Source organism: Nerophis ophidion, linkage group LG03 (genome assembly GCF_033978795.1).
Source record: "Nerophis ophidion isolate RoL-2023_Sa linkage group LG03, RoL_Noph_v1.0, whole genome shotgun sequence".
Classification (NCBI taxonomy): domain Eukaryota; kingdom Metazoa; phylum Chordata; class Actinopteri; order Syngnathiformes; family Syngnathidae; genus Nerophis; species Nerophis ophidion.
In genome coordinates, this window is record NC_084613.1 from 2,460,206 (window position 1) to 2,471,516 (window position 11,311).

The 11,311-nt window shown below is 44.4% G+C and overlaps 1 protein-coding gene across 2 annotated transcripts; it reads right to left on the bottom strand.

The window, feature by feature from the left end:
- Window positions 1-4,384: 4,384 nt before the first annotated feature.
- oip5 (opa interacting protein 5) lies at window positions 4,385-11,197 on the bottom strand. 2 transcript variants are annotated; one of them, XM_061893912.1, is made up of 6 exons: window positions 11,096-11,197; window positions 10,804-11,027; window positions 7,634-7,700; window positions 6,034-6,156; window positions 4,836-4,917; window positions 4,385-4,768 (listed from the first exon to the last, which is right to left on the bottom strand). In XM_061893912.1, exons 2-6 carry the CDS (start codon window positions 10,976-10,978, stop codon window positions 4,682-4,684), a joined length of 534 nt encoding a protein of 177 aa, XP_061749896.1. In that variant the 5' UTR covers window positions 10,979-11,027; window positions 11,096-11,197; the 3' UTR covers window positions 4,385-4,681. The 2 variants fall into 2 exon arrangements, with proteins under 2 accessions (XP_061749896.1, XP_061749895.1); XM_061893911.1 differs by having other exon boundaries at window positions 4,387-4,768; window positions 10,804-11,193.
- Window positions 11,198-11,311: the final 114 nt, after the last annotated feature.

The following is an 11,311-nucleotide window of genomic DNA, read 5'->3' on the forward strand; positions in this document are numbered from 1 at the left end:
GTCCTGGTGGATTTTTTTAGAAAGCAGCTTTATTTTATTTTATTTTGTCCATTCTTAACATGTACAAGACACATAACTGAAATGACATTTTCGGCACAGTCCTGCTAAGAGCAGACATACGTTACAGCGGGACAAGACTTAGTGTTGCTCGGTTGGTAGAGTGGCTGTGCCAGCAACTTGAGGGTTGCAGGTTCGATTCCCGCTTGTGCCATCCTAGTCACTGCCGTTGTGTCCTTGGGCAAGACACTTTACCCACCTGCTCCCAGTGCCACCCACACTGCTTTAAATGTAACTTAGATATTGGCTTTCACTATGTAAAGCGCTTTGAGTCACTAGAGAAAAGCGCTATATAAATATAATTCACTTCACTTACGCCGCTCCTTAAAAAAGGTGAGAAAAAGGTGACATTAGGAAAGGGGGAAGAGTAAAAAAAAATATATCAGGCTAAGGCTGGACCCTCAAGAGGGGTCCAGACTGAGTCCGAGGAAAAAACCTCACATAGCATGGCACACATAAACATGGTACATGTAATCACAACAACTTGCAACAGAGTGGGGGGTGGGGGGGGCAGCTGCCGCTACAAAGCGCTACTCAGCCATCCACAACCCCGGAGGAATTAAACAGCGGTGAAGGTGTTGATTTGGGGAGGGGCGTGTGTGCGTGCATGTATGCCCAATTAACTTGGGTGAGATGTGAAGTGAATTATTTATTTTTATTTTTTTAATTTATTTATTTATTTCAGCAATCTTCACATAAAACAAAGAACAACAAAAAGAAAAGAAAAAAACACTCATTTGAGCAATGATTGAGCCGAAAGGGTGTAGGTTGAAGCAACGCTTATATAAACCTACACCATCACAACAAGAACAAGGTTCAAAATATATAAAATCTAAAACATGCTTCACTTATATTACTTTTTTTAAACAATATATAAGCAACATATATGTAGCACACGTCTTATATACACAGTTTAACATTTAAATCAAACATATACATTTGTACACTTACATATATATATATTATAAATACACAATTTATTTAAGTTCCATATAAAGTGGTAATATATACATTTTAATATAACCTATATATATAATTATATTTATATAGCGCTTTTCTCTAGTGACTCAAAGCGCTTTACATAGTGAAAGCCAATATCTAAGTTACATTTAAAGCAGTGTGGGTGGCACTGGGAGCAGGTGGGTAGAGTGTCTTGAACAAGGACACAACGGCAGTGACTAGGATGGCCGAAGCGGGAATCAAACCTGCAACCCTCAAGTTGCTGGCACGGACACTCTACCAAACGAGCTATACCGCTATATGTTGAAATGTTTTTGTGGACTGGAGGCCGATCTCAAAGTTCGACACCGGGTGTTGTTGACAAAAAGGAAGGTCAAAAGCGTCCATCTTTGAGGAGTCCTCGGGGGAGTTCTTCAGAACAGCCTGGTCCTGATTGCATCACGGCCATTCCAGGGAGTCAAATCGTAGATTAAGATGTTGTTTTTCTTCTGTGTGTGTCCGTGCTGGATCCCTCAAATTCAACTTAATTATTCCTTCTCAGCAAACTTCTCCAAGATGAGATACATTTTGCGATTTAAATCAGAAATCGCTCCAGTCTGTGTTCTCACAGCCCAACCCAATCCAACCAGTGCGTTGAACAGCCGTTGGGCCGCTTGAGTCGCTGCCATCGTCTTCTGAATTTGACGATACACCGGAGCAAGTGCCCAGCGATCACAGTTCCAAATAGGTAGAGGTCTTTCACGTCCTCGATGGAAAGAACTGAGAGACACATGATTCTCCATTTATCCCAGGAGTCTCTCACGTACCCCGCAGCATGTGTTACAACAGCGTGGCTTCGTAGTAAAAGAGTGCAAGTACTTTCCTGGCCCGCCTGCAATCCAGACCTGTCTCCCATGGAAAATGTGTGGCGCATTATGAAGCTTAAAATACGACCCCGGACTGTTGAAGGACTGAAGCTCTACATAAAACAAGAATGGGAAAGAATTCCACTTTCAAAGCTTCAACAATTAGTTTCCTCAGTTCCCAAACGTTTATTGAGTGTTGTTAAAAGAAAAGGTGATGTAACACAGTGGTGAACATGCCCTTTCCCAACTACTTTGTCACGTGTTGCAGCCATGAAATTCTAAGTTAATTATTATTTGCAAAAAAAAAATGTTTATGAGATTGAACATCAAATATGTTGACTTTGTAGCATATTCAACTGAATATCAATCAATCAATGTTTATTTATATAGACCCAAATCACAAATGTCTCAAAGGACTGCACAAATCATTACGACTACGACATCCTCGGAAGAACCCACAAAAGGGCAAGGAAAACTCACACCCAGTGGGCAGGGAGAATTCACATCCAGTGGGACGCCAGTGACAATGTGGAGCGGGTCTAACATGATACTGTGAAAGTTCAATCCATAGTGGCTCCAACACAGCCGCGAGAGTTCAGTTCAAGCGGATCCAAGACAGCAGCGAGAGTCCCATCCACAGGAAACCATCTCAAGCGGAGGCAGATCAGCAGCGTAGAGATGTCCCCAACCGATACACAGGCGAGCGGTCCATCCTGGGTCTCGACTCTGGACAGCCAGTACTACATCAGTGGTCATCGGACCGGACCCCCTCCACAAGGGAGGGGGGGACATAGGAGTAAAAAGAAAAGAAGCGGCAGATCAACTGGTCTAAAAAGGAGGTCTATTTAAAGGCTAGAGTATACAGATGAGTTTTAAGGTGAGACTTAAATGCTTCTACTGAGGTAGCATCTCGAACTGTTACCGGGAGGGCATTCCAGAGTACTGGAGCCCGAACGGAAAACGCTCTATAGCCCGCAGACTTTTTTTGGGCTTTAGGAATCACTAATAAGCCGGAGTCTTTTTGGGTTGAAAAGGATTTGCAAATCATTGTATTCTGTTTATATTTACATCTAACACAATTTCCCAACTCATATGGAAACAGGGTTTGTAATTTCTCTCAGCATTCAATACATTAATGTTCTTATCATGCAAATAAAGTAAATAGTCAACTTTTGGCTGAGTAAACATAACACCATCCATCCATCCATCCATCCATTTTCTACCGCTTATTCCCTTTTGGGGTCACGGGGGGCGCTGGCGCCTATCTCAGCTACAATCGGGCGGAAGGCGGGGTACACCCTGGACAAGTCGCCACCTCATCACAGGGCCAACACAGATAGACAGACAACATTCACACACTAGGGACCATTTAGTGTTGCCAATCAACCTATCCCCAGGTGCATGTCTTTGGAGGTGGGAGGGGCCTATCCCCAGGTGCATGTCTTTGGAGGTGGGAGGGGCCTATCCCCAGGTGCATGTCTTTGGAGGTGGGAGGGGCCTATCCCCAGGTGCATGTCTTTGGAGGTGGGAGGGGCCTATCCCCAGGTGCATGTCTTTGGAGGTGGGAGGGGCCTATCCCCAGGTGCATGTCTTTGGAGGTGGGAGGAGCCTATCCCCAGGTGCATGTCTTTGGAGGTGGGAGGGGCCTATCCCCAGGTGCATGTCTTTGGAGGTGGGAGGGGCCTATCCCCAGGTGCATGTCTTTGGAGGTGGGAGGAGCCTATCCCCAGGTGCATGTCTTTGGAGGTGGGAGGGGCCTATCCCCAGGTGCATGTCTTTGGAGGTGGGAGGGGCCTATCCCCAGGTGCATGTCTTTGGAGGTGGGAGGGGCCTATCCCCAGGTGCATGTCTTTGGAGGTGGGAGGAGCCTATCCCCAGGTGCATGTCTTTGGAGGTGGGAGGGGCCTATCCCCAGGTGCATGTCTTTGGAGGTGGGAGGGGCCTATCCCCAGGTGCATGTCTTTGGAGGTGGGAGGAAGCCGGAGTACCCGGAGGGAACCCACGCATTCACGGGGAGAACATGCAAACTCCACACAGAAAGATCCCGAGCCTGGATTTGAACCCAGGACTGCAGGAACTTCGTATTGTGAGGCAGACGCACTAACCCCTCTGCCACCGTGAAGCCCTTAAACATAACACCTTCCATAAAATGTAACTCAACTTAAACAGCATTTATGCTCCTACAATTATTTTAACGCTTGAATCTGTATATCAACATTAGGTCTGTCTGTCAATATAAAGTTTTATAAAAATTTTATATACCCCTTTTTTTTTCTTCCCCAAAGCCGTGTTTCTTTTCGGGAAAAAGACAAAATATTTTTCCACAAAAGCATTTCCAATATGCAGTAATTTAATGTGAAGTAATTGGAGGCGTTGGTCAATAATTGATAACATTGTTTTGGTTCAACAACATTTTTGAAGTCCCACAAAGACCACATTCAAAAATGTGCAAAAGTGACTTTAATGATGTTCTCACAGTAATATCATACATATACAAATATATATATATATATATATATATATATGCTCAAACACTTGCTTTTTGAGGCATGAAGGAAACCTTCCTAGTAACAAGTGTGACAGGTAACAACCCCCCCCCCCCAAAAAAGGCTTCACTACACATCTCAAAATGCATAAACAGTCTGCTTCAAACCTAGAAGGTGCAAGTTAGGTCATGTAGTTCCTCAGCAGCTGTGCTAAACTAGCATGAAGTTAAAATGCCATGTTAGCACACGCAGCTATGCTACTGCCATCCATCCATTTCCTACCGCTTATTCCCTTTGGGGGTGGCGGCCGCCTATCTAGTGTTGCTGGTCTTTTCACTTCTGGCTGCTTTTCCCGCCCTTCTTGGGGTGTCTTGTTACTTGAGTCATGTGATGGGAGAGAGCCTCAAACTGCGCCCTCAACTGCGGAACAAACGAGAAATAAACAAAAACAACGGAGGTCGATTTCACCACCAAAGTCGTCGTGTACCTTGTGGAGGTCCTCCCCCAGGGGCGCCACATCAAAGGAGACCGACGAGGCCTCAACCATGGCGCGGCTGTCCAGCATGTAACTGCGGGGGGAGGGGGGGAGATTTACACATGCTCGCTGTTACCTTGCGTCAACTATTACAGTATTTCCTTGAATTGCCGCCGGGGCACTAATTATTTTAAAACCTCTTCTCACTCCGGCACTTACCAGAGGCATGCGGTAAATTTGCGCCTGCGCTTAAAAATTTGAGTTTGATGTAAGGATGCCATCATGAAAAGCACATTTAATAAAAAAAACGTTATTATGAACTTACCTTTACTTTTGATTGGCAACACTAAATTGGCCCTAGTGTGTGAATGTGAGTGTCCAGGGTGTACACCACCTTCCGCCCAATTGTAGCTGAGATAGGCGCCAGTGCCCCCGCGACCCCAAAGGGAATAAGCGGTAGAAAATGGATGGATGGATGAAGTCCATGCGCAGCTCCTTCTGAACAAAAGCATCGATAACTTGTTTATAGAAGTCTTCCTTATCTTTCTTCAGTTTTAAAAGTCTCTCTGTCTAGATGGAGATCTTCCTTTATTACCTCCTGCTTCGATTGAAAGTCCAGTTTAGAAAAGTGTTTTATTTTAGATATGTAATCCTCCATGTTAAAAGTGCAAGCGAGAGGAAAAACTAAAGGATGGCTGCTCACTCTTGCTACTTGTTGTCACTTCTTCTGCAGCCGAGTAGTCGCAAGAAGGATCACTAGCGCCCTCTACCACCAGGAGGCGGGAGTCATTTAATGACTCATATTTGACACACGCAGCTACGGTATATTAATAAAACATAGCTGCTTACTGTTCTTTTTAGCATATTCAATAGCTTGGACCTTAAATCCTACTGAATAGCTCTTAATCTTCTTCCCTTTATGCGATTTCAAATGATTGAAATCAGCCTCCTCCATTTTGAAAATGATGACAGGTGAAGTGTCACTCGTGACGTGACGAGTTTGACCCGGTGGAAATTCTAGGCATATGCTAATTATTGGGCGAAACGAGTTTGACCCGGCGGAAATTCTAGACATTCGCTAATAAAAATAATATTTTGCAGAACGAGTTTGACCCAGCAGTAATTCTAGACAGGTGCATACTATATACCTGGCGGCAATTCAAGGAAATCCGGTCTTCACACGGAGGAGAGAGGATGAGGACAGACTCACCATCGCAGCTTGGCCTTTTGCAGCAGGAACAAGGAGCGCAGATCAGCCAGGTGCGGGGGGGCGGCGTGGAGGACTTTACCCGCCATCACGCCACACTCGCGGCAACTCACGCTGCTGAAGACGCTGGAGAACACAACAGAAGACCATCGCGCTGAAGAACAAATGATGTCGAGTTGGCCTTTTTACACGTCTCACAAGCACACTAAAACATGCGTGTAGGGATGAAATAGCCTCTAAAGCAGGGGAGTCAGACTCAAACACAGAGTGGGCCAACAATGTAAAACTGAACAAAGCCGCGGGCCAAAGTTGAACAAATGAACCTTTTAATAAGGACCCAAACAAGTTTAGCATTGAATATTGAACAAGCAAGACTTATATAACTTTATAGTGACATGTTTCAAATAATACTAATCATTTAAAAATAGCAATGGCATATCAAATCAAATTTAAATAGAATTTGAATGCTTTTCTATTTGCAGCCTTCTCAGGTAAATATCCAAATAAACTTTTCCCACAGGCTAATAATACATTTTTATATTGTAGCGTCCAGGAAGAGGTTGTGAAGTGAATTATATTTATATAGCGCTTTTCTCAAGTGACTCAAAGCGCTTTACATAGTGACACCCAATATCTAAGTAACATTTAAAGCAGTGTGGGTGGCACTGGGAGCAGGTGGGTAAAGTGTCTTGCCCAAGGACAAAACAACAGTGACTAGGATGGCACAAGCGGGAATCGAACCTGCAACCCTCAAGTTGCTGGCACGGCCACTCTACCAACCGAGCTATGCCGCCTGCAAGGGGTTCTGTGTATTTGTTCTGTTGTGTTACAGTGCGGATGTTCTCCCGAAATTTGCTTGTCATTCTCGTTTAGTGTTGGTTCACAGTGTGGCGCGTATTTTTAACAGTCTTAAACTTGTTTATACGGCCACCCTCTGTGTGACCTGTATGGCTGCTGACCAAGCTTGCATTGCATTGCATTAGTGTGTGTGTGTGTGTGTGTGTGTAAAAGCCACATATATCATGTGACTATGCCGGCATGCTGTTTCTACGTCGGAAAAGCGGACGTGACGAAAGGTTTTAGAGGACGCTTGAGGCAGTACGCCCCCAATATTTTTGTCTAGGTGGGAATCGGGAGAAATTTGGGAGAATGGTTGCCACCTGTGATTTTTGTGTGGGGCACTGAAATTTGGGAGTCTCCTTGGAAAATAGGGGGGGTTAGCTAGTATGAGTATTATACAGCGACACCGCCGCTGTATAATACTGGCGGGCCAGCTCTAATGTTCATTTGATGTTGCCTCGAGGGCCAAATCTGGCCCGCGGGCCAGAGTTTGACACCCATGCTCTAAAGTATAATCCGGTATTGAGCACAGTAGACCAGATAAACCACAGAAACCTCGACTATAGTTATATTTTTTAATATTTCTCTCCTGGTTCTTATTTTTAATAGGCCATAAAAAACATCAATAATCATCGATATGGACCGATATAAAACACTTGCGTGGTGATACAGTTTTCAGCCTGAGTGTGAGAAGACATGAGACGACCCAAACGATGCCGCGATGGCTACATGGTGGTGGTCTGGCATGGAGGCTGCTACTCACCAGTCAGCGATGTCTCCTTTATCTCCACACTCCTTCACGCTGCTAACTATCACGTCATCGCTGACTCCTGAACAAAAAGCAAAAGGTCTCGTTGACTTCATCTCACGATTCAAATAGCGGACGATACGGATTGTTGATACCGTATTCTACACTTGATGGATAATTGTCACTAGAGCAAAAATAACTACAAAAAAAAAAAAAACGGAACAAAAATACGAGTACACAAACAAGGATGGAGTGAGGGTCACAACTTTGTAAGCAAATAGTCAAACAGTTTTAGAACAACATTTCTCAACGAGCTATTGCAAGGAATTTAGGGATTTTATTATCTACGGTCCGTAAAACCATCAAATGGTTCAGAGAATCTGGAGAAATCACTGCACGAAAGCGATGATATCACGGACCTTTGATCCCTCAGGCGGTACTGCATTGAAAACCGACATCAGTGTGTAAAGGATATCACCACATGGGCTCAGGAACACTTCATAAAACCACTGTCAGTAACTACAGTTGGTCGCAACATCTGTAAGTGCGAGTTAAAACTCTACTTTGCAAAGCGAAAGCCATTTATCAACAACACCCAGGCACGCCGCCAACTATCACGTCATCGCTGACTCCTGAACAAAAAGCAAAAGTTCTCGTTGACTTCATCTCACGATTCAAATAGCGGACGATACGGATTGTTGATACCGTATTCTACACTGGATGGATAATTGTCACCAGAGCAAAAATGACAAAAAAAAAAAACGGAACAAAAATACAAGTACAGTAAGTGTTGAGAATCTGTCACAAACAAGGATGGGGTGAGGGTCACCACTTTGTAAGCAAATAGTCAAACAGTTTTAGAACAACATTTCTCAACGAGCTACCGCAAGGAATTTAGGGATTTTACCATCTACGCTCCGTAAAATCATCAAAAGGTTCACAATCTGGAGAAATCACTCCACGTAAGTGATGATATTACGGACCTTTGATCCCTCAGGCGGTACTGCATTGAAAACCGACAGTGTGTAAAGGATATCACCACATAATAATAATAATAATAAAGGATTAGATTTATATCGCGCTTTTCTATTGTTATATACTCAAAGCGCTCACAGAGAAGCGGGAACCCATCATTCATTCACACCTGGTGGTGGTAAGCTACATCAGTAGCCACAGCTGCCCTTGGGTAGACTGACGGAAGCGTGGCTGCCAGTTTGCGCCTACGGCCCCTCCGACCACCACCTATCATTCATCATTCATTCACTAGTGTGAGCGGCACCGGGGGCAAAGGGTGAAGTGTCCTGCCCAAGGACACAACGCCAGCGACTTTGATGTCCATAGGTGGGAAGCGAACCTGCAACCCTCAGGTTTTTGGCACGGCCGCTCTACCCACTACGCCATGCCGCCCCAACATGGGCTCAGGAACACTTCATAAAACCACTGTCAGTAACTACAGTTGGTCTCTACCTCTGTAAGTGCAAGTTAAAACTCTACTATGCAAAGCAAAATTTTATTTATCAACAACACCCAGGAACGCTGCCGGCTTCACTGGGCCCGAGCTCATCTAAGATGGACTGATGCAAAGTGGAAAGGTGTTCTGTGGTCTGACAAGTCCACATTTCAAATTATATTTGGAAACTGTGGACGTGGTGTCCTCTGGAACAAAGAGGAAAATAACCATCCGGATTGTTCTGGGTACAAAGTGTAAAAGCCAGCATGTGTGATGGTATGGGGGTGCATTAGTGCCCAAGGCATGGGTAACTTACACATCTGTGAAGGCACCATTAATGCTGAAAGGTACATACAGGTTTTGGAACAACATATGTTGTCATCCTAGCAACGTTATCATGGACGCCCCTGCTTATTTCAGCAAGACAATGCCAAGCCATGTGTTACAACAGCATGGCTTCGTAGTAAAAGAGTGCGGGTACTTTCCTGGCCCGCCTGCAGTCCAGACCTGTCTCCCATGGAAAATGTGTGGCGCATTATGAAGCGTAAAATAGGACAAAACCCCAGACTGTTGAACAACTTAAAGGCCTACTGAAAGCCACTACTAGCGACCACGCAGTCTGATAGTTTATATATCAATGATGAAATATTAACATTGCAACACATGCCAATACGGCCGCTTTAGTTTACTAAATTGCTATTTTAAATTTCGCGCAAAGTTTCCTGTTTAAAACGTTGTGGTATGATGATGCGTGCGTTTGACGTCACCGGTTGTAGCGGACATTATTTTCCATCCCGATCCAAGCTATAAGTAGTCTGCTTTAATCCCATAATTACACAGTATTCTGGACATCTGTGTTGCTGAATCTTTTGCAATTTGTTCAATTAATAATGGAGACGTCAAAGTAGAAAGATGTAGGTGGGAAGCTTTTAGCCTTTAGCCACACAAACACATGGTGTTTCCTTGTTTAAAATTCCCGGAGGTGAAGCTTTACTATGGATCAGAGCGGTCAAGCAAACATGGATTCCGACTACATGTCAACCGGCAGTTTTCAGTGAGAAAATTGTGGTAATAAGTCGGCTCTTACCGGAGACATCAGCGGAGCTTCCGTCCAGCTGCAGCTGCCGTGACTTCCCTCAGAGACACTGGGTCAACACACCTGTGGCCACACCCCTCCGACTTTAAGGTACTATTTAATCTCCCTAAAACACTAGTACTACAATAAGCAGATAAGGGATTTTCCAGAATTATCCTAGTAAATGTGTCAAATAACATCTGAATTGCTCCCACTGCAATCACATTTTTTTTTCTAGTCCTTCACTCTAAATTTCCTCATCCACGAATCTTTCATCCTCGCTCAAATTAATAGGGAAATCGTCGCTTTCTCGGTTTGAATAACTCTGGCTGCTGGTGGCCATGATTGTAAACAATGTTCAGATGTGAGGAGCTCCACAACCCGTGACGTCACGCGCTCATCGTCTGCTACTTCCGGTACAGGTAAGGCTTTTTTATTAGCGACCAAAAGTTGCCAACTTTATCGTGGATGTTCTCTACTAAATCCTTTCAGCAAAAATATGGCGAAATGATGAAGTATGACACATAGAATGGAGCTGCTATCCCCGCTTAAATAAGAACATGTAATTTCAGTAGGCCTTTAAGTAAGATACAATGTTTAGTGAACACAACATTAAAGTTGTCTATATAAATAAACATTGAGTGATTGATAATGACTTACGTAGAAAGGCGATGGCATCCAGACATTTGATTTCTCCGCACACGGAGAATGAGTCTGCGAGCACAGTGTTGCATTGTTTGCAATGAAGGCTCGCCAATCGTTGAGATTCTATGTCGCTCCCAACATTGGATTCTTCTGAGCGGTCTGTGAGGACACTGTCGCAGAACTCCATCATCTTCTCGGTCTTCTGCCCTCTTTGCCACGCAACTGTCGTGCAAGAAGTCCTGACCGGAAGCAGAAATGTGTAGCGCAAACGCCACCACGTGGAGGAAAATTTGCAATAATTATTTACCCGACGAGTATTCAGCAACACTTCACACGCTGACATTTAACGAAACGCGGCAGCAGTTTTGTTGTTCATTTTTCGACTCTCGCTTTTATTTTGGCAAAGAACCGGAAGCTCGAGCAAGCGTGCTTTGATTGGCTACAGGGCGCCAAACTCGCAACCAGGATTGGCTGAGAGGCGTTTCCGGATGTATTCATCAGCCAATTAAATGCATCCCGCCAG

Excerpts from the sequence above, each read along its gene's own strand:
- oip5 (XM_061893911.1), bottom strand. The coding sequence starts at position 11,131 with ATGTCAGCGTGTGAAGTGTTGCTGAATACTCGTCGGGTAAATAATTAT. Across the intron at positions 7,701-10,803 it reads GGATGCCATCGCCTTTCTAC|GAGTCAGCGATGACGTGATA; the intron begins GTAAGTCATTAT and ends CTTTTTGTTCAG. Across the intron at positions 6,157-7,633 it reads AAAGGAGACATCGCTGACTG|CGTCTTCAGCAGCGTGAGTT; the intron begins GTGAGTAGCAGC and ends TGTGTTCTCCAG.